Source organism: Haliotis rubra, unplaced genomic scaffold, assembly GCF_003918875.1.
Source record: "Haliotis rubra isolate DU_JTF1 unplaced genomic scaffold, ASM391887v1 Scf1207, whole genome shotgun sequence".
In the NCBI taxonomy this organism is placed as follows: Eukaryota; Metazoa; Mollusca; class Gastropoda; order Lepetellida; family Haliotidae; genus Haliotis; species Haliotis rubra.
In genome coordinates this window covers 208,992-232,185 of record NW_025765123.1, presented here as the reverse complement: position 1 = coordinate 232,185, position 23,194 = coordinate 208,992, and the positions used below count along the sequence as shown (strand labels likewise).

Below are 23,194 nucleotides of genomic sequence, written 5' to 3'. Positions count from 1 at the left end.
CCCCTATCTCGCCTCTACTGTGAGTGAGTTTAGTTTTAAGCTGCTTTGAGCAATATTCCAGGAATATCATAGCTGGGGACACCAGAAATGGGCTTTATGCATTGTGCTTATGTGAGGAATCGAATCTGGGTCTTCAGTGTGATGAACGCTTTATCCACTGGGCTACCCAACTGCCCTCACAGGATACCAAGGGGCTGTGGGTAGCCTGGTGGTTAAAGCAATCGTTCATCACCACGTAGACCTGGGTTTGATTCCCCACATGGGTTAAACATGTGAAGCCCATTTCTGGTGTCCCCACCCTGATCTTGCTGAAATAATGATAAACTCGATGTAAACCTAAACAAACTCACTCATGCGATCACAGGATACCAGAAAGTGATCCACAAGGATACAAAGACCATGAATACCCACATAAAATCTTTATTTGTCTCAGGACCTGGTTTGCAAGGTCCATGTGGGGACCTGCTTCCAGCACAGACATCTCAGGTGCTGACAAAATATCTGTCAATGCATCTCGGAGTTGCATTAAATCAAATTTGGCGTGGGCAGTGTTACAGTACCGCCAGTGTGCATCAGCGAACTGTGACTTAGTATCATCAGTGTCACATGAGATGGGAAGTAGGTCCAGATTGACATTGCTATCTGTGAACCCTGTACCAGCACTGTTGATCTGCCTAGGAGCTCCGCTTGTCTCAATACCATGAATGTCTGTTGTTTCTGTACAATGTGTTGTGCCCCCACTACTGGTGGGTGAATTTGTTGGTTGTCTTGTATTGTTTTCACTGGGGTACGAACTTTGTGAATTTTCTGACTGGTATGGCTCACCAGCACTTGTGGCAAGTATTTTCTTGGAGTCATTGCTGTCTTTGTGGATGTCACTTTGTATCACAGAGTTCCAATCAGCAGAATTCATCACTGAGTCAGATGCTACATTAGCAGAATTGATCACAGAATTAGTTGCTAGATCAGCAGAATTTATCACAGAATTAGTTGCTAGATCAGCAGAATTTATCACAGAATTAGTTGCCAGATCAGCAGAATTTATCACAGAATTAGTTGCTTGATCAGCAGAATTTATCACACTTGTGGTCACATTTGTAACACAGTTTGTCTTTTCTGTACATAATGAATCAGTTTCACTGAGAGGTGTTGGAGCCACATGGAGCCTGGAGAGAGCGTGGAGCCGATGCTGGGCGATGGTGGTGAGGAAGGAGAGGAACTCGATGTAGTTTATGCCGCTGCTGGCCTTCAGGATCAACTGGAACACAACAGGCAATATACATTAAGGTCAGGATAACATGACAAGACAGTCACACACACAGGCAATATACATTAAGGTCAGGATAACATGACAAGATAGTCACACAGGCAATCACTGCATTGCACACTAACTGTTTGTGTCCAATCTATTCATCTGAGCTGCCAACCTAAAGATGGTCCATAATGAACTCAACTCATCCCTACCGATGGTCCATGATCAACAGTTCTGAATCCTGCAGATGGTCCATGATCAACCAGCCTGATCCGTACCAATGGTCCATAAAGAACCCAACTCATCCCTACCAATGGTCCATGATCAACAGTTCTGAATCCTGCAGATGGTCCATGATCAACCAGCCTGATCCGTACCAATGGTCCATAATGAACTCAACTCTCTACCAATGGTCCATGATCAACCATTCTGAATCCTGCAGATGGTCCATGATCAACCAGCCTGATCCTTACCAATGGTCCATAATGAACTCAACTCTCTACCAATGGTCCATGATCAACCATTCTGAATCCTGCAGATGGTCCATGATCAACCAGCCTGATCCCTCTTGATGGTCTATGACACACTAACCTGATTTTAGTTAGTTTTGTTTGATGCCACACTAATATAATCGAATCTGGACCAAACAATCCAGTAACATACAACATAAGCATCGATCTATGCAATTGGTATAGGACTCCATGCATCAAGTCAGGCCTCCAACCATCCAATCCTGGTAGATGCTTCTTTCGACTAGCAGGGCTGATGAAGATCAATTTGGTCAGGATTTTCATAGATACACCCTACTGAGCTTAACAGATGGCCTGTGATCCACTGAACAACTCAGTCTTCAAGTCATAAAAGACTGGCATCCTGACGTGACATCATTAAATATATACACAAAATATTCAATGACCTCCTTCTTCAAGGCAATAACCAGGAAGTGCTTGATATTGCAGTCACTAGCACTCGGGCAATATGTTCATGAAATTACTGCAGCCTCTCGTGCTATTACTGTGGAGTGAAAAAAACACACTAAATGAAACGTCTGACATAAGAGAAATAATTGGAGTTATCTCCCCCTGTCAATAGTTTGTTCAGATTCTACTACAAGAAGTCGTAATGAGCAATTCCCACACTTTGGTTCAGAGCAGGAGCTGTAATTGGATAAGTTGTTTTTTTAAATGACTTCAAAAATATTTTAGTGTCATGCGTATTAAAATCACATCATCTCAATGATAATTTTAAGTAGGTAATATTTTGTAACATTTGAACTGGGTGTGGTATGTTTAGCTTCCCGGAATCTGAATAAACTGGATATATTTATTGTGTTTATTGTTGCCTTAAAGCCAGACTGCACAAATGTACATGTAGTAGCTGTTGAATGCCGCTATTATTTAAAAAGGTGTGACATGTAGTGCGTTTAGCTTCCTGTAATCAAAAGAGGTGCTTTCGAAAAAAAGACATATTTTTTATTTTTATTGCATTAGGCCATATTTGACATGTACATGTAATTGTTGTTGAGTGAGTGAGTGAGATGGGTTTTACCCCACTTATAGCAATATTCCAGTATATCACTGCAGGGGACACTAGAAATGCGCTTCACACAGTGTACCCATGTATGGATTCAAACCTGAGATTTCAGCATGATGAGCAAATGTTTCATGCCCAAAGCTATGCGACCGGCCCTGTTGTTCAATGCTTAATTATTTGTGAAGAAATTGAAATTTTACAACATATGACTATGGAAAACGTTTTGTTCTGTGCCAGTCCCACCTGACACTGCTCTTGCCATCCGTCCATGTCGCGACAATCTGCAATCTCCTTCTGTACTTCTCGGAGACACTGCTGGATGTGTGCCCAGCAGATGTCTATGTTACATCCGTTCAGCCAGTTGTGGTTGATGGAAATAGTGTCTTCCTGTAACAAATATTTTTACTCCATTTTAAGAACAGTAACAGCCTTTTTATATGAATGTGCAGATGAGTGAGTGAGTGAGTTTTGGTTTTACGCCGCTTTTAGCAATATTCCAGCAATATCACGGCGGGGGACACTGGAAATGGGCTTCATACATTGTACCCATGTGGGGAATCGAACCAGGGTCTTCGGCGTGACGATCGAACGCTTTAACCACTAGGCTACCCCACTGCCCCGAATGTGCAGATGAAAATACAGATGTTGTTTATTATGAAACGAACCGAAATATTCTTTATCCTCTCCTAATCAATTAAGGTTTTTGTTATGATAAAAATCAGATTGTTTATCAACTTTTAGTATGCAAAAAGAAAAAGAAATGTTAATTGTTATTCATGATTTAAACCTATGTCATACATTTTAGTATAAAATCCGTCCATTCTTTCACTCCTCCAACTCTAGGGGTGTGGCATAGCCTAGTGGTTAAAGTGTTTGCCCGTCATGCTGAAGCCCCAAGTTCGATTCCCCAAATGGGTACAACGTGTGCAATCCCTTTCTTGTGTCCGCTGTCGTGATAATGCTGGAATATTGCTAAATGTGAAGTAAAACTGAACTCACTTTTCCATCCCAATATTACCTGACCATATACTAACTTGGAAAGCTGTCACCAAACACCTTTATCATATCAGCTGGAAGTTACTAAATTGATAGCTGCAGTCATAAACAGCTGTATTTAGAATAAAATAGGAGACTGTGCGAATTTCCATAGCATAGCTTACCACATTGAACACCTGGTGATGCCAGCCACTTGGGACAAAGATTATCTCCCCTTCTTCCTGATAGACCTCAAGGCGGTGTTGCAGGTGCTTGTAGCTGGGATATCTGGACTGGTCAGCAAGCTCGCTGGATGTGACATCATACACCAGCTGACCAAACACATCAGTCAGGCACTTTTCTTCTCCTGCCACAAACAAGGGTCATCATGAAAGGGTGAGTTACCTGGCTTGGATACTGCCACAAACAAGGGTCATCATGAAAGGGTGAGTTACCTGGCTTGGATACTGCCACAAACAAGGGTCATCATGAAAGGGTGAGTTGCCTGGCTCGGATACTGCCACAAACATGGGTCATCATGAAAGGGTGAGTTACCTGACTTGGATACTAACACAAACAAGGGTCATCATGAAAGGGTGAGTTACCTGGCTTGGATACTAACACAAACAAGGGTCATCATGAAAGGGTGAGTTACCTGGCTTGGATACTAACACAAACAAGGGTCATCATGAAAGGGTGAGTTACCTGGCTTGGATACTAACACAAACAAGGGTCATCATGAAAGGGTGAGTTACCTGGCTTGGATACTAACACAAACAAGGGTCATCATGAAAGGGTGAGTTACCTGGCTTGGATACTGACACAAACAAGGGTCATCATGAAAGGGTGAGTTACCTGCATCATGAATTCTTTTTGCTTGTTTGTTTGTTGTTTCCCACCATACTCAGCAATATTCCAGCAATATGATGGCGATCTGATAGTCTGACCCTGTTAGCTGCCTCAAGGAGGACAAACAAGGATTTGAACCCTGGATTATAAGTTTCTTACACGCTGAAGTGATGCAAATCCGTAAATTACAAGTCCTCAGACAACTGGGCCTACCATACCTCTTATTTGAGGCAAGTGAGGAAGCAAGTTGGATTAGATGCACTGTATTTATGTCCTTTCACACTGTGTCAGCTTGATCTGTGGCTTATGTGGTAAATCCACAGTTACACATGTTTGCCACTATGGTGAAACCAACTGTATGGGCATGACAAACCATAATCTGAAGAACCTGAGATTGGCACCTATAGCTGTCAGATCCTGAATTGGCAAAGGGAGACAACTACTCCAATCTTAAAGGACCAATGTGTCCCTGCACTTCATGCTATTTTTATACATTTAACACCTACGTAGACCCAGTGGAATTCAAGCTAGACTGACCTGGTGGAAAGAAGATCCACTTCTTCCGTCCACAGATGTTAGCTGACCAGCTGTATGACCGGAACACGTCAGCGTGGAGTGGGGTCCTGAAGGTCAGAAGGTCACCACTGTACGACTTTGGCATGTATAACTACTTCATTTACATAAGGAAGATACAGACATTTTAGGTCATCAAACCATAAACACAGTTTGTCAGATTTTGGGGTTAATTTACAACAGCTCAATAATAAGTGTGTAAGGGTGACACCACAGGTGCTGAAGCTCACCTTTATCAGATGACAAAAAGTCAAGTGAAAAGTTGTTTAATCAGCTTTTTCATCTAGGAACCATTGGTGCAGTTCTAGGATACCATGAAATTTAATGTATGTCATTTATGGTTGTTAACAAATTTGTAATCTCAATTTTCGTAAAAGCTTCTGTTCAAGGCCAGACCAATTTTATTTCTTGTTTTACGGATCCACGTGTCATATTTTTTCAAGAATAAGAAAAAAAATCAGAATTAATTTTCCCTGCTCAATAAATAAAATCCTTATGTTTATAAAATGTTTTTTTTTTGCTTTTTGCTCCATATACACTTGATAAATTGCCCAAAGTAAAATATTTTGAGTATTTAGAAAGAATATTACTTTGACAGGAGATTTTTACATTTATTGTTTTTCCCTCCTGCCTTCAGGTCTTCTAAGGACAAATATCCATAAAACAAGAAATAAAATTGGACTGGCCTAATAAAGGTAAATGATTAATAATTCGGTAAGATTACAGAATACCGGATACCTTCCGCCATCTTTGAAAGCACGCGAGTTTACTATTGGTTATTCTTACACACCCGTGGGTGAGAAACCCATGTGAGAAAACTGGTATCACACATATGTGTGAGATCGATTTCTAATCCCGTGATTGGCTACTCCATGGTGATGACCTAGGGTCAGGGTATGACGGACTACTTTCCTGATTAAAATTCATTGATAAGTTACTCGTGCTTCAATCGAACAGAAACCTGTTACTCGTGCAAAAAATACCCCTTTACACCTACCTGTTATTTTCGCGATTGCAACATAAACAGGTATTTATAAAATGAGTCACAAGTAGAATAAATATAACACAAATCTATTTATTTTCTAATTCCTTTTATTAAAACTTTCGATTTCTAGTCATGAATTCAAAATGGCTCCAACAATCAGTGATACCTGTGTAAACAATTATGTGAAAATCACCGTTACAGATAAAGCCCTTGATTCCTTCCGAATATTCAAAATGTACAACACTGGTACTTTTACTGGAGAGATGCGACAAAGTGTCGTATGTCGATCTTGCAAAAATACCTGACACGATAACGTCAGTGTCTGTCCATTGTGAGATCGATTTGCCTCGTTTCTTTTGATGCATTGATGAAGATGACATTTTTTCACTGATACACATGATGAAGACCCACTTCCAGCTGCGAGATACTACAACTATGTCATTCCAATGTTATCAAATTCACTCATGATAGTCAGAACCAAAACACACTCGTTGAAACAATGTACAACATGGTACGTTTTGCAAGGCTTCATGAGTGCAAATGGCGGCACACGTCCTTTCTATTCTATCGAACATGTACAGGAACGGTTGATCTACACATAAGTCACCGCTCAAGATATTCCTCCGACGCATGATAATGCAAAGTTTATGTCTTGATAACATACAGGATGTAATCAACTCACATTTCATACTGACAACTCCGTTACATTCCAAGTGGCAGTTTCTGGCTCGGGAAAACGAGAAGGATGTGGCGGAGAAGAGTAGTCCCCGATTGATAGTGAACGTAACCCTCGAGCAATGTCACATTCAAGCACACTGGAGGTGCACCTAATTACACACACTCAAAAGTTTTGGCGGTCGATGGGAGAACATTGAACGTAAACTGGTACAAAGTACAGATCCCCAATGTGCAAAGATATCCAAAACAATCTTCCGATGATCTACAACCACCAAGCAATAACGATGACGCCACTGCCAAATATTTTACGGCTTGCAAGATTAAAATCATCCACATTTGCATGGTAACATCATCGTTTTAGAGGGTTTAATGACTTTTCTGTGATCTTATCTAGTTATCATTATCTCTATTGCCTTGATGATCGCTAAGAGTTGGCAGAAACCTTTTGTGGAGGGTCACCATTGGGATGTGTAGTGATTAGGAAGCCAAGTGACGTCACTCATTCATAAACGTTGTGTTATGTATTATTGCGCACCTACGATGAGAAAACATGAAATTTGACAACTCGTTGTAAGATAAATGGTATCGGACATCTCACTCGTTTAGTAATCTCTATGGGTTAGGGTTAGGGTTAGGGTTAGGGTAAGGTTTAGGGTTAGGGTAAGGTTTAGGGTTAGGGTAAGGTTTAGGGTAAGTGTTAGGGTAAGGTTTAGGGTTGGGTTAGGGTTAGGGTAAGGTTTAGGATTAGGGTGACGTGACACTAAACGATATGGCTGGTAGGTATCCGGTATTCTGTAAGTGTACCAATAATTCATATACCGCGAATAAACCTGTCATTCATTCAGTCTAGCCACGCTCGCCCCTGAGTTGTTACCATAACACATCAAGTTTAAAGACAGAAATCTACGGGAATCTTAAAATGACGACTGATAGTAGCATAAAGAATCATACTTAACTGTCGCTGTAATGTATTTCCCAAAACATAATTAAATAATGAGCCAAATCCCATCGCCGAATTAGCGAAAACAGTAATGTGTTTTGTGGCCGCCATGGAAATTGGTCACATGACAGATGGTTTGATACAAAACAGATTACCATGAAACGACTCGGAAAGAAATAATACAGCAGTATTTTATTTATTCATTAAGATTTTATTTACCAGTACTTCATGAAGCGAATAGTCACTTAACACTCAATCATCTCATTCACAACAACCCGGCTTGTTTGAAATCACAAAGAGCTTCATATACAATAGAAGTTAATTCGTCAGATCGTCAGAATTCGGAACATAAGACTGATGTGTTTTTCATCTCTTCCGTCTTCTGTCGCACAGATAGGGATTTCCTGTGAGTATGCAATAAACGCCGCCTGACAGGTTAAGCCACTCTGTTTGTTTTCACTGCTATTAGTGGCGGCCAAAGAGACAGCTGGCAGTTCCGGCAATTACTGATTGCGCGAATAATTGACCGCGCGATGTAGTCTAAACTGTCAGTTCCGCGAAAATTGCACCACGCAAAAATAAGTACGTTTACAGTACCTGTGATTCAATAATGAGAAACATCTCTATCAATTTTATTTGTGTGTGCATGTATTTGTGCGAGGCAGAAAAATAAAACGTAACACCACACACAATGTAATTGCTTACAGAAAGACTCAGGGAAATAATTTCTTACAAAACACCAGAAATAGGTTTCACACATTGTACCCATGCGGGGAATCAAACCCAGATCTTTATAATGAGCGAACGCGTTAGGCTACCCCACCACCCACTATGAAAGGTGAACACATTCACCATTGCAAGTATACATAAAATAACTCAACATTGCAATCAGTGTGCGAAATAGTTTCCAAATTTTGCAAGTCAGTCAGGCTAGCTATGCCTGAAAGTTACTAGCCCACAAAATAATTCACCAGCCCGAAATTTGAATGAAGACTCAAAGCACAATAGATGAGAAAACCATAGGCCAATTCAAAAATGCATTCCAATCATCTAAACCACCCAATTTTAATATATTCGATAAAAACTTTGGTACACGTTTCTGCCAAGTTATCCACTCACGCCTCAGACTTGGGTGCAGTAATTTGAAAGCGCACGTTTGAACGGCACATTTCAGTTGATCCATTCTGTTCCTGTGGTCACCCCTATGAGGATACTTTACATTACTTCTTTACTTGTCCTAATTATTCAAACATCAGACATCACATGTATTTTTACGAACATGGATATAATTTAAATTCTGTCCTAAATGGTAATCCAAACAAAAATGTACTTGTAAATTCTTTCATACTACAATCTGTCCATTCTTTTATAATAAAATCAGCATAGGTTTGATAAATGATTAATAATGTTTAATATGCAGGTTGCTTGCTTTCCTATCATGCTGCATATTATTTAATATTTGTTTTATTCAGGTATCAGTGAAATGGAGAGGTATTCAAATAAGCCATTAAGGCTTGTTTACCAATCCTAGTTCAATTTATTTTGAATAAAATATGTTTACACAAAAAAACAACAACAATAGATGAGCATAAGATATTGTCGGCATGACACAGGTTTCATTATTTAGCTGCAAATATGAAGCCATAATCTTGCATGATTTAAAAGTGTATTGTAATTTTACAGGTTGGAGAAAAAGATATATTAATAAGTGACCCCATGAAAATTCACTAGCCAGTTGGACCAGTGACTGTGGAGATTTACTGGCCCAACTGGATTTTACTAGCCATGGGCTAGCGGGCCAGTGGCTGAACTGCACACTGATTGCAATAAGGTGCTACATTGAACTTGTCATGAATTTTACTTTCTCGATTTTCTTTCCTTTCTCTACGGCAATGTGATACATATTCATCAGATCCCCTCGGGCTGTTAATAATGAGTGACTCTTGCACTTAAATTTGTTGTTTCATTTATTTCAGGTCATGCACATTAGTCATACGCCCAGTTTTCCTACTCCCATTTGTCATACAGGTATGTAGCGACTAACTTACACAATTGTCTGAGTACACCTTGGAAGCTGAATGGATTAGCCCACTGTCAAGAAAGGCAGGTAAGGCCTGTTAAACCCATAACATTAATCCATTAACAGAGATTTCAGCTTTATGGATGACAAGTTCTTGTTTATTGTATAGAGCAACGTTTTAGTGTAGATTCTTACGCCATTATCAAGCAGTAATATTCAAACACTGAATCCTGAGATCTGGACTGCAATTCTGAGTAAAGAGATCAAAGACAAAGAAAAACTGAAAAAACTGAAAGATTTTACAGTAATTCATGTTGATGACATGGTTAAACTAAATATTATTCAAAATAACCAAAATGATTAAATTATCTTTAAGTCATTGATATCCCCTGCAATGGAAAACATACTTGTTGTAAACATATATTTGAAACTTGCTGCCATGGAAACTTGGAACATATTTTTAAACAAAAATGTATAAAGTTTCCATGGCAACATCCCAAAATATCAAAACGTAACATTTCTCAACTAGACCTACCTAGAAGCCTAGTTTAGTAAAGAAACAGTGCACGTTGTTTCAAGATCTCCTCCAGAACAATAACAATATCTCTCTTTCAGACTAATTAAAATTCTCGTCATGGACACTCAACAAAAAAAAAAATAAAATAAATAAAATTTTATTAAACATCCAAAAGTATCAAAAGGGGTCAGTTAACCACTATACACTGTACCTATCTTTTCAAGAAACAATGCCTTGCAACACTGGCCAGAAAGTGTCATTTTTATTAAATACAAAGCTCCCCAGCAAAACACATGGTGGGGGATAATAAAGGAGATGTACATTTGTATAATTTACCACAAATCATGTGATTTCAACCTATGTGTCAAGTGAGCAACATGACCTGTGTGCTAAATAGTTTCCAAATTTTGCTATCCAGTAGGGCTAGCAATGCCTGAAAGTTACAACTTATTATATAATAATACAAGCCCCCAAAATAATTCACTAGCCCGAAATTTAAATGTAGAAACTAAGCAAAAGATTACACAATGGTAAGCTACTAATAAGATGTACATTTTTATCAGGCCATCATCTTGCATGATTTAAAAGTGTATTATAACTTAACAAGTTGGAGAGAGTGTTAATATTTACAAACTGACCCCACGCCAGTGACGATGGAGATTTACTGGTCCGACTGGATTTTTACTAGCCATGGGCTAGCGGGCCAGCGGCTATTTCGCACACAACACATGACTCGTGTTCCATGTTTTTCTTATAAGACCAATGGGTAGATGACACTTTCTGGCAAATGCCTGTCTGAGTACTGGGTGTAACTTTTCACCTTCATACAGTATGCATTTTGACAGACTTGTGTGTTACTTGGCTAATTCACAACAACAAAGACGGAAAGATGGAAAGAGGGGTTAAAAAGCTGAAATATACACATGTCCTCCTTTTGTCATAATGAACCATTGCCTTGATAGTATCTGGGACACAGCTCCAGGCTGAGGTATTACACTATCAAATGTTGAGTGAGTGAGTGAGTTATTATTTAACGTCACATCGGCAATATTTCAGCCATATAGTGACGAGAACATTTGATATTGGAATGAAATATATGTAAATTATAAAAAATCTGCCGACGAAGGGCAGTAAAACAACTAGAACATCACAGATATACATGTAAAACTAGTAATAGAGTCTAAAACATTTTAACCACAGGGACAACACAATATAAAAATGGGCTATAGATCACCAACAACTGAAGGTAGGTCACCATACTAGGGTCCATGGGGACTTACAGTACCTTTGCTACCTGCATGGACCCTAGTTGGATTTACACTATCCCTTCAGCCGCTGGTGATTGTAGGATAATTTAGCCGAAATCTAAATGAACAAAAATACTACGTTTAAAAAACTTGGTATGTGAAAATTCTACTTTGAAAGTTTTGGGACTTACGTACCCTCTCAGGAGGACAATAATTTTACACTACTTCAACCCCCTTTGAGGGTACAGCCACTAACAATCTCAGTTACTAATCTAAACTACCAATCATTAAAATACATCTATCTACAGAACATGTTAATCAGAATTCATCAATGAAGTCAATTTCTTTTAAAAAACCAATAATTAAATGAGAATTAACAGAAGTAAAAAGATCCTTAAGTGTTTTTACACTGAAATATCTACCCCTTATGATGGAGAATTCGACACAGTCAAGCAAGATATGCTTGACCGTAACTCTCTCATCACAAGGGATACAAAACGGAGGATCTTCACCTTTTAGCAAGTATTTATGAGTATAACGCGTATGGCCAATGCGACATCGTCGCATAATGACCTCTTCAAATCTGGACTGGCAACCCAAGTAGGTATAACCGATGGTTGGTTTAATTGCATGTAATTTATTGATACTTACTTGGGCATCCCACTTCTTCTGCATAAGATCACGGATGTAAGTTCTAATGCTAGCTTTGTAATCAGAGTAAGGAATAAGAAGTGGTGTCACAGATTTGTTGAGTGCTGCCTTAGCAGCAAGATCAGCCATTGTGTTCCCAGAAATGCCAACGTGGCTGGGTAACCAACAAAAGATGATGTCGCATTGGCCAGTAGCAAGTTCATTATATAATTCAATAATTTCTAATAAAAGTGGATGCTTACAAGAAATATTTTTAATAGCCTGAAGACAAGAAAGAGAGTCAGAAAAGATAATATATTGTTTATGTTTGGGATGTCGTTGAATATATTTAAGAGCTGTTAATATGGCGTTTGCTTCTGCTGTAAAAATGGAGCTGTTATCTGGTATTCTAGAAGATATTGTTCTGGATCCAATGACCGTGGCACATGACACCGCGCCACCGTCCTTGGACCCATCTGTAAATAAGGATTTGTGTGTATTATATTTAGATTTTAGTTGATTATATTCTTGTTTATATTGTAATTCATTAGTTTCAGATTTCTTAAACTGTGTCAAAGTAAGGTCAACTTCAGGCCTAACCAGTTGCCAAGGAGGAGAAGAAAGAAGACGGGAAGGAGCTATATTTCCCAGCTCAATGCCGGCAGCGGACAGGAATGGCTTAATTCTGTGCCCAAGAGGCGGAACAAGAGAAGGTTTTTATTGTATAAATCCTCATAGAGGGGATTAAAGACACAGTTAAATGCAGGGTTAGACTCGCTAGAATATAGTTTAGTAATGTATTGTAAGGATAATTTTATCCGACGTTGTGTAAGAGAAGGCTCATCTGCTTCAACATATAGACTATCAATAGGAGAGGTTCTAAAGGAACCAAGACAAAGTCTTAGGCCTTGGTGGTGGACAGAATCAAGAAGTTTTAAGTTGCTTTTGCAGGCTCCACCATATACGATGGAGCCATAATCAAGCTTCGAGCGAACCAATGATCGATATAGGTGGAGCAGGGTAGCTTGATCCCCTCCCCACTTTGAGTTGGAAACAACTTTCAACAAATCAAGTGCCTTCAGGCATTTAGCTTTAAGGGCTTTAATATGCGGTAAAAAGGTTAAATGAGAGTCAAAGATTAGACCCAAGAACTTGGCCTCCTTCACAACTTTGATGGGAGTGCCATTTAAAGATAGTTCAGGGTCTTTATGCGGCTTATATTTTCTACAAAAGTGTAGACAATTAGTTTTGGACTTGGAAAATTTAAAGCCGTTTTCAAGACACCATTTATTTATTTTGTTTAAACACAACTGTAGTTGCCGTTCAATAGTATGCATATTTTACCGCGACAAGAAATGTTAAAATCATCCACAAAAGTGAGCCATCGATTGAATCATTTAAAACCTTGGATAAACTGTTGATCTTAATACTAAACAATGTTACAGACAAAATACTGCCTTGCGGGACACCTTGATCCTGATTATAATGGTCAGACAGGGTTGAACCCACTCGGACTTGAAATTGCCTGTCTTTTAAAAACTGTGATATAAAAAGAGGTAAACGACCCCTTAAACCAAAATCATGTAAATCCTTTAAAATGCCATGCTTCCAGGTGGTATCGTATGCTTTCTCAAGATCAAAGAAAATTGATACTGCATGTTGTTTATTAACTATTGCATTTTTTACAAAGGATTCTAATCGTACCAAATGATCAATGGTACTACGATTTTTCCTGAAACCACATTGAATGTTAGTTATAAGGTTATTGGTTTCAAGATACCATGTTAATCTATTATTGACTATTCGTTCCATGGTTTTACAGACACAACTCGTTAAAGAGATTGGTCTGTAATTAGACGGATCAGTATGATCCCGGCCAGGCTTTGGAATAGGAACAACAATGGCATCACGCCACGAAGTTGGGAAATTCCCTGAAGTCCATATTTGATCAAAAATGTCTAAAAGGATTTCTAAACATGATTCGGGTAAATGCTTCAAGAGCTGATAGTGAATATTATCAGCTCCTGTTGCTGTATCATGAGCTTGCTCAAGGGCAGTATGGAGCTCATGTAACGAAAAATAGTTCGTTATAATCTTCACCATTGTCTGAGTTAAAATTTATTCTTTTTCTTCTCCTGTTGTTTCTGATACTTTGAAACTCAGGGACATAATTAGATGAAGATGAATGCTTTGCAAGAGTTTCACCAAGTTTATTTGCAATATCAGGTTTATTAGTCAATAAATTATCACCGTCCTTCAAATGATGAACGGTAGATTTGGAACCTTTGCCCTTTATTCTTTGTATCATGTTCCATACCTTCGAAATTGGTGTACGGGAATTTATCTTAGAAACATACTTCCTCCAAGACTGACGCTTGTTCTGCTTAAATGTGCGTCGAGCCTTAGCATTGAAAATTTTTACTTTATCTAAATTATGTACAGTAGGATGTCGTCGGAAATATTTTTCTGCTTTCTTCCTACTTTTTCTGGCCAGTTTACAGTCATTATTAAACCATGGTTTTACTTAATATGGGGAAATTGCAGAGGACTTGGGTATACTTTGATCAGCAATGTCATTTAGTATATCGGAAAACAACTGTATAGGATCTTTGCTGTTCGCAAAAACATCATGTTTTAAGTTATCATTACATAGTGAATTATATAATGACCAATCAGCCCTGGCAAAGTTCCTTCTGGATAAAGGTGGATCATCTTCAGGGCGTATTGTTTTAAGAATGGTGGGGAAGTGATCACTCCCACATAGGTCATCATGGACCATCCATTCAAATTCATTATATAAAATGGAGTCAACAAGTGATAGATCCAGGGAAGAGTATGTTCCCGTAGCTGGATGTAAATAAGTGGCTGAATCATCATTGCAGATACATAAATCATTATCAGAAAGGAATTCCTCGATGATTTTACTCTTTACTATTAGTATGGGCACTTCCCCAAAGCGGGTTGTGTCCGTTCAGATCACCCATGATGATACATGGTTTTGGAAGCTGATCATACAGTTTTTGCAGATCTGACAGTCTGATATCAGAAGACGGTGGGATATACAAGCTGCACAGCGTCAACGCAATGTGTAAAGTGAGACGAACAGCTACAGCTTGCAGATTGGTATTAAGAGGACAGGGCTATGTATAATACCCTGTCGCACCAAAATAGAAACACCCCAGTTGCTCTATCTCCTGGAGGAAAAAGAAATGATATTCACTGTATTGTCTTAAGTTTAACGTATCTGTATTTTTAAGAAAAGTTTCTTGAAAACAAAATGCTGATGGATGAAAGTCCTGTATCAATAATTGTATTTCATTAAAGTTCTTTTTAAGACCTCTGCAATTCCATTGAATTAGATTGGGCAATTGAGTCATGGTGGCTCAATTGGTGATCGCCCTCGTGAATGTGAGGAGGAACTGTTCCTCCGCCGGTCCTGTGAGGACGGAGTGACCTCCATATCGAGAGGTCCAAAAGGGTTCTCCAGAGGAAGCTCTGAAGATAAAGGAACGTCAGTTGTTTGTTTCCGATGGTATTTTTTCCTTTCATTTTTACTGGTTGACCGAACTTTGCTGTTTGTCCGATGTTTTAGTTGATGTCTCAGGCTCATTTTGAGGCTGGTTCTCTGGCTGATTCTCAGTCTGAGATCCAGAGGAAAACTGTGTTACTGGGAGAGGGCGTGATACAGCTGAAGTTGATGTGGTGGGTTTCTCCGACTTGACCCATGTCAAATCTGTCTGGCATGTAACTGATGATGTTGCTACGGGACGAAAGTGACAGCAGCAGAGTATGTCATATTAACTGGACTTGAAACCTCATTTGCAAGAAGTTTTTGCATCAAGATACGAAATGTTCTTCTCACATTTTAATTTCATTATCTTTGACTCCTTTTGCCACACAGGGCAGGATTTAGATGAGGCATCATGTGGGCCTTGGCAGTTCGTGCACTTAAAACTCTTGTCACAGTCTGTGTTGTCGTGGCTCTCACCACATCTATGACATACCACAGAGCCACGACAAGAGTTTGACCCATGACCAAACTTTTGGCATTTGTAACACCGAGTGGACTGGGGACATACCGTCCACTCCGATATTAAAATATCCAGCTTTAATTGACTGTGGCAGTGAAGCACGAGCAAACGTCAAGAGATAAGTGTTCGTTTTTACAGTGGTACCTTCTTTCCTGATAGTGAAACGTTTGACTGCTGTCACACCCTGATCGTGAAGCTCTGCAGCAATGTCCTCCTCAGACATGTCAAACAGACAGCGAGCCCTGTCGCGAATGATACCACGACAGGAATTTAAAGTTCTGTGCACGGACACAGTAACCTCTATATTGGCGAAGGTTTTAATCGATAAAGAGATTGAGAGATTGCTGTTTCCGTGCGCATTCCACCAGAAGGGAACCACTCACGGAGACGGGTGACGTTTTAACATCACCACAAATTCCACAAACAGCTTTTGATATAGCGAAAGGATTTAGTTTGATGGGCAGAAAATCAGTTGCCTCAATCACAAGGAAGCGAGCCCATGATTCAGAATTGGCAGAAACAGTTTTGTTAGATTCATCAACATTTTCATATCGGCTTTTTTCATTTCGCAGGAACCAGATGGATTGGGATCCATGATAATAGTCAATAAGTTCAGCACCCCTGCTCCCCATCCACCTCGGAATATCAACAAGGACAGCGTCATATAGCACCGGATCTCCAAGATGCTGACACCAGGGATACAGGGTGTTATACTCCAGAGACAAAGACATGAAAGCTATGGAAAACTAAAAGAATAAATGCCAGGCTGGTTCGCCCATGACACCATTCCCAAGAATCACAGATTCCAGAGGTCTAATATCACCAGATTGGCCCATGAGCCACCGCCTTCTGGCATAGGACTCTAGGCAATTTAAAGCAATACAAGTTCAAACAAAGTAGATCCAAAAATCCAAGGCCCAATGATAATATTACAATGTGCAATATAGTCACCACGCACAGGGCTTGGCGTGACCAGCCGATTGATGGAACCGGGCCAGTTCCACCACCCGTCTAGGTGAAGTAAGGGGCGAAGTGGTGTGTTGGGCAAAGGAACACTGTTCCTGGAACCAGTGCCCTCAACCACCAGCCTCCCGTCCTCCACTGACACAGGGGTGCAACCCACGGCAAACGGGTTGGTGGACCAAAATATGCCCCCCGGGTCCACAACGGGGGGTTGAAAGGCTCTTAGCGTGACCCAGCACCCACCACGAGGAGGTGGCCTTTCATGGGTGCCTACAAGATACAAACAATTCTTAAGGAGTCAGGTCCTGGTTGTTTCTGATTAATACCAAGTCTGTTGCCAGGCAGTGACTTGGCAGGGGAGATTACCCTGTTTTTCTTTACTATACAAACCTCAAGATATGTCATTTGTTCTCCATGGGGATTTTTCCTTGAGCAGGTACTCACACTCAAGCTGAAACCTAGGAGTCTCTCTAAGGTCTTTTAGAAAGACCAAAAGTTTTACTTTGAATCATAATACAGACATGTTTTAGGTTAAGGTTTTTGTATTTAGATGAATAGGAATCTAATTTAGCTTTTTTGTTGAATTAAATGTCAAGGTTTTAGCAATATTCCAGCAATATCACGTCAGAAATGTGCTTCAAACATTGTACCTATGTGGGGAATTGAACCTGGGCCTTTGGCATAACGAGCAAATGCTTTAACCAGCTAGGCTACTCCATCGCCTCCTTAAAGTACATGAGAACATACATGACCTCTCTCTGCAAATTGCAATGTCTATTGAACTTACATTGTAATACACTGTAAGTAAAAGATTACTGGATTACACATAACTTCAGAAAGGGTTAACAGAGAATACCCCCGGTAGTATGAGGGTTAATGACGTGACAAACATTGGTCAACTGATCATTAAGTAACACTCCATCAACCCTCAAGACACCATAGTCTTTAGAAAACCATCTTAATACTGTAAATACTGTTTTCAGGTGAAAGATACATGAATAAAGGACCACCTCCATGGTAGAGTGGAGACAGCCCTTGGCCAGTGGAATATCAGTGGTTCTATTCCCTGGCGGTGTGGTTACATGCTATCAGTAGCCTGGCAGTCGGTGTCATGGTGATTAAGCAATAGCTTGCTATAATGGGATATCCATATCAATAAAACCGCCTCCGTGGTGTAGTGGTTAGAGCGTCCGCCCGGAGAGCGGTAGATCGCGGGTTCGATCCCCGACCACGTCATACCAAAAGACGTTAAAATATGGTACTTGTTGGTCCCTGTCTGGCGCTCGGCATTAATGGGTACAATAATGTGTCTGAGTGGGGTATTCATGCTTCACTGCGGCATGGTATCTCAGTGGGCTAGCACTAAAAAAACAGCTTCAGTCTGGGCTAGTACAAGCAGCCGCACATACACATACACAATACACGCATGCACGTCGTCACATGAGCGTAATATTCTCAAGCACGACGATAAACCCAATTTCACCTCACCTCACCATATCAATAAACAGTGGAAGTATAATGGGCTAACATTATGAAACATAATTTCAGATTAGTACAGGTAGCCACATATAAATATATGCATGTCACTGTATCAAAGATATAATCTTGAAGGCAATATTAGGCCACATTTCACATCACAAGACCTGATTGCAGAGGTAAGAACAATCTGAAGGAACCACAGAAATACCTGAAGATCATGACAGCTGTTTCCGCAGATCTGAGATATTGAGGGCTAACACCATGCAACACCACAGATACACCATTAAGATCATGACAGCTATTGTTTCTGCAGATCTGAGATATTGTGGGCTAACACCATGTAACACCATGAAGATCATGGCAGCTATTGTTTCCGCAGATCTGAGATATTGTGGGCTAACACCATGCAACACCACAGATACACCATTAAGATCATGACAGCTATTGTTTCTGCAGATCTGAGATATTGTGGGCTAACACCATGTAACACCATGAAGATCATGGCAGCTATTGTTTCTGCAGATCTGAGATATTGTGGGCTAACACCATGAAGATCATGGCAGCTATTGTTTCCGCAGATCTGAGATATTGTGGGCTAACACCATGTAACACCATGAAGATCATGACAGCTATTGTTTCCGCAGATCTGAGATATTGAGGGCTAACACCATGCAACACCACAGATACACCATGAAGATCATGACAGCTATTGTTTCCGCAGATCTGAGATATTGTGGGCTAACACCATGTAACACCATGAAGATCATGGCAGCTATTGATTCCGCAGATCTGAGATATTGTGTAACACAAGGAAGATCATGACAGCTATTGTTTCTGCAGATCTGATATATTGGGGCCTAACAACATGTAACACCACAGTAAGGCCATGAAGATCATGGCAGCTATTGTTTCTGCAGATCTGAGATATTGTGGCCTAACATTGTGTAACACCATAGTAAGGCCATGAAGATCATGACAGCTATTGTTTCTGCAGATCTGAGATATTGTGCGCTAACACCATGTACCACCACAGTTACACCATGAAGATCATGACAGCTATTGTTTCTGTAGGTATTTGATATTGTGGCCTAACATTGTGTTACACAAGGAAGACCATGGTAAGTACTGTTTCTGCGGATCTAAGACATTGTGGGCTCACCAGGATCCCTTGGGACCAATGTAGACAAACTGATAGTCATCCCTCTCATCTGTACGAGTGTCCCAGAATTCATTGAGCCAGTCTGACCGAAAATATACAGGAGTGGTGTAAGCTTTGTATTCAGGGAATTCCCTGAAAACAGAATTCCACTGCAAATCAGAATATACACTTAGGGAATGATCAGTATATACACTTAGGGAATAATGTTTCTTCCAATGTATTACAGTACATACATTACTGGTAAAAAATACATATACAGTGGCAATAAATAGGTTTTCTTAGCTTTTTGAGCTCAGTAGGATGCCATTCAAAAACCATTTCTTTCGATCTGACCTGTTGAGCTTTGTAAAGAGTGAGTGAGTGAGTATAGTTTTACGCAGAAATCAGCAATATTCCAGGTACATGGCAGAGGTCTGTACACAATAGAGCCTGGACCAGACAATCCAGTGATCAACAGCATGAGCATCGATCTGCGCAATTGGGAACCGATGAAATGCGTCAACCAAGTCAGTGAGCCTGACCACCCGATCCTGTTAGTTGCCTCTTACTGACGATCAATATTCTAACTCGGACCTTCACGGGTAGCTTTGTAAAGATCTCAGCTGATATCTTGGTAAAGATCCAGAAGAAGCTATTCAAAACACTTGCTAACACTGCATATACATCAACATAAAAAGGTTCTGTTCTGTTATTTCTGAATCATTTGTAGATTCAGATTTTGAATACCTGTTGAAGTGCCAGTCTTTCAGGTACAAACACTTCGCGCCAGGTGACGCTGTTTGTTCCTTCCAGTACTTGAAGTAATCCTTCAATGACATCTCCTCCTTCGGGTGTGAGGAGAACTTCTCCTGGCTACAGTCTGCCACAGGAACTGTTGCAGAGCCTATAAGACAAAGGTAACCATGGGAACATAGCGCCACTTTGGGTGGGTGTCATTTCTTTAAATATCAAGTATTGGAAATTTTAACATATATTGTATATTTATATACTTATCCTATCTCCTGCTATGCACCTCTCTTGTTCTTGTACGGCCATGTGTGGACACGTGCTGTAGGCTAAGTTGAATCAAACTTTTTGGCCTCTGACCCCTGACCTCTGCCCCACTCCATAGCAGCACCTGTCAATCATCTCCATAAGCGTGCAGCTCGCTCTGATGATCACCTGACAGCCTGCCCTTGTCATCCTCGTCTTGGAACTCCCAGTAATCTGTGATGTGGTGCAGGTCTGGCGGGTATCCTTCGCGTAAGTATATAAATATACAATTTATGTTAAATTTCCAAATTTTAATCTTATCCTGTCTCACGCTATGCATTAACCCACGGTTGGGTGACTCTAAAACCACAAGGAGGCCAGGAGAAAAAGCACTAACTCCCGCTATGCTAACTCCAAACTTGTGACGGGTTGCTTCTGATAACCCCATGGCTTACTCCGCACAAAAACTCTAGGGAGTGGGCGCTCCCGAATTAATGTGGTTTTCAGCCGCAACTTTTGACAAGCAAAAGGACGCAGTTTGGCAAGTGAACCCAGTGAATTAAAGTCGAAGATCTTAATCTGGCCAGTCCCTGCTTCGGAACTACCCCCCACAGACACGTGCTGGTGACGGATAAGAGGGAATAGTGCGGTTGCTTGACTTGTTTCACGTTCGGTACCGATCTCCCTCCCAGAGGCGAGAAAGGAATTAGGAGCAGAACGCTTCGAAAACCACGTATGAAATCGGATATCAACACTTCACTGACGTGATTGCTTGAGGAGTAGAGGTCACTACGCGGAGTGTCGACCACCTCTGCATGTAGCACAAGACTGGCCTCTCAGTCTATTGAGTCATAGCTTATGACAGTGCGAACACGCCCTAGTTGCCTATGTGAGGTTGTCTATGCCCAAAACGAAAAAAGCACCAAGATAAAGATGACTTTGATATGTTTATTATGTACAGAGAGCAAGACCGACACGAGGAAGGATTGTTCCTCATCTGCGAGCACGGTCGATGACAGCTGCTGGGCCAGGACCAACGGACCAAACAGGTGCAGACCTTCCACATTTGTAACTGAGAGATCTCGAAGATAGAGTGAGGCGAAGACTGTGTCCAATCTCCAGAAACATCCCTCCATGATGGCAGTGAGGGAGCAGTTCCGATGGAGTGCCATGGTGGATGCTAAGGCCCGAGTCTCGTGAGGATTCGCCACAGTGGGTGAAGGAAGGTCTGCATAAGTGTAGGCACGCAGGATGGTGGATCTCATCCAAAATGCCAAGGTAGTACGAGAGACTTCTGAGGTTGAAGCAGTAGACAACGGGATGAAGAGTCTTTTGCGCAGCCTACATCAATCTTTCGAAGCAGCCAGGTATATACGCAATGCCCGCACAGGGCACAGGGACAGATCTTCTGTGTCATCAGGACCCAATATAGAGGACAGCGGCAGGATCGTAAACGTGCGGTCCGGCTGACCAGGAAGTTGATTCTTGGCGATGAAATACCATCTCAACCCAAGGAAGACTTTAGCATGTCTTGACCTTTCAAACCGCACCCGAGAGATGTCGATGGCATGTAGCTCAGAGATGCGTGCAGCAGTAGCCAAAGCTATTAGAAAGAACGTCTTGAAGGAGGCATAGAAGTCCATAGACGTAAGATGATTAAGCATAATGGAGAGGTCCCAAGCTGGAGGGCGGAACTTCCAGGACTGATCAGCAAGCTTAAACGATCAGAGGAGAGATTGGAGCTCAGGAACTGTAGATACCTTCACACCCAAGGCTGGTGCAATAACGGTATTAAGAGCAGCCAGGTAAGTAGACAGTGTAGAAGCCTTCAGCTTCTTGGAGGTACGAAGATGTTGGAGGTACTCTGCAACCACTGCATCCTGAAGGTGGAGGCTGATCTTGTAATCCCCCGGCTTGATGATGGTCTTGAGGAGAGCCACCGACACCATGCGAAAGTGAGGCAGAGGTTGTAGAAACATCTCATTGAGGACGTTCATGTTGAAGATGAGCCTCAACTTGTCGGGGTCCTTCTCTGGTACCAAGAAGACTGTGTTGACAGGGTTCGATCCCAGTGATTCGATTGCAAGTTTCTGCAGCAACGTCTCTATTGTGAATCGCAGCACAGCCGTCATGAGCAGGATATGTCCTGTGATCCGGAATTAACGTGAGAGGAGGTTTGCCAACAATTGGAAGTTGATACCCCTTGGACAGAGTTAAAATTGCGTAAGGGTCGTCCAAGATGGTTGAGGGCATAAGTCCAAGGTCTTCCGCCTACTGGGGACACCTTGATAGGAATAACTGGAGGCGGAGGGATCCAGTCTCGCTCTGATATCAGCAAGTCACTGTTTGTCTGGTCTCTGCGTGGAGGACTGATCAACCGCGTAGTTTGTT

The 23,194-nt window shown here is 40.9% G+C and overlaps 1 protein-coding gene across 1 annotated transcript in view; it reads right to left on the bottom strand.

Annotated features, from left to right (window-relative positions):
- Positions 1-358: 358 nt before the first annotated feature.
- The window catches only part of LOC124264624 (2-oxoglutarate and iron-dependent oxygenase JMJD4-like), a 28,835-nt gene continuing 5,999 nt past the window's right edge, over positions 359-23,194 (bottom strand). The window contains exons 3-8 of the mRNA XM_046699367.1: positions 20,558-20,714; positions 19,832-19,963; positions 5,147-5,232; positions 3,946-4,127; positions 3,029-3,172; positions 359-1,258 (exon numbers count right to left, since the gene is read on the bottom strand). Of these exons, the coding sequence (XP_046555323.1) occupies positions 359-1,258; positions 3,029-3,172; positions 3,946-4,127; positions 5,147-5,232; positions 19,832-19,963; positions 20,558-20,714 (1,601 nt within the window). The remainder of the gene's footprint in view (positions 1,259-3,028; positions 3,173-3,945; positions 4,128-5,146; positions 5,233-19,831; positions 19,964-20,557; positions 20,715-23,194) is intronic.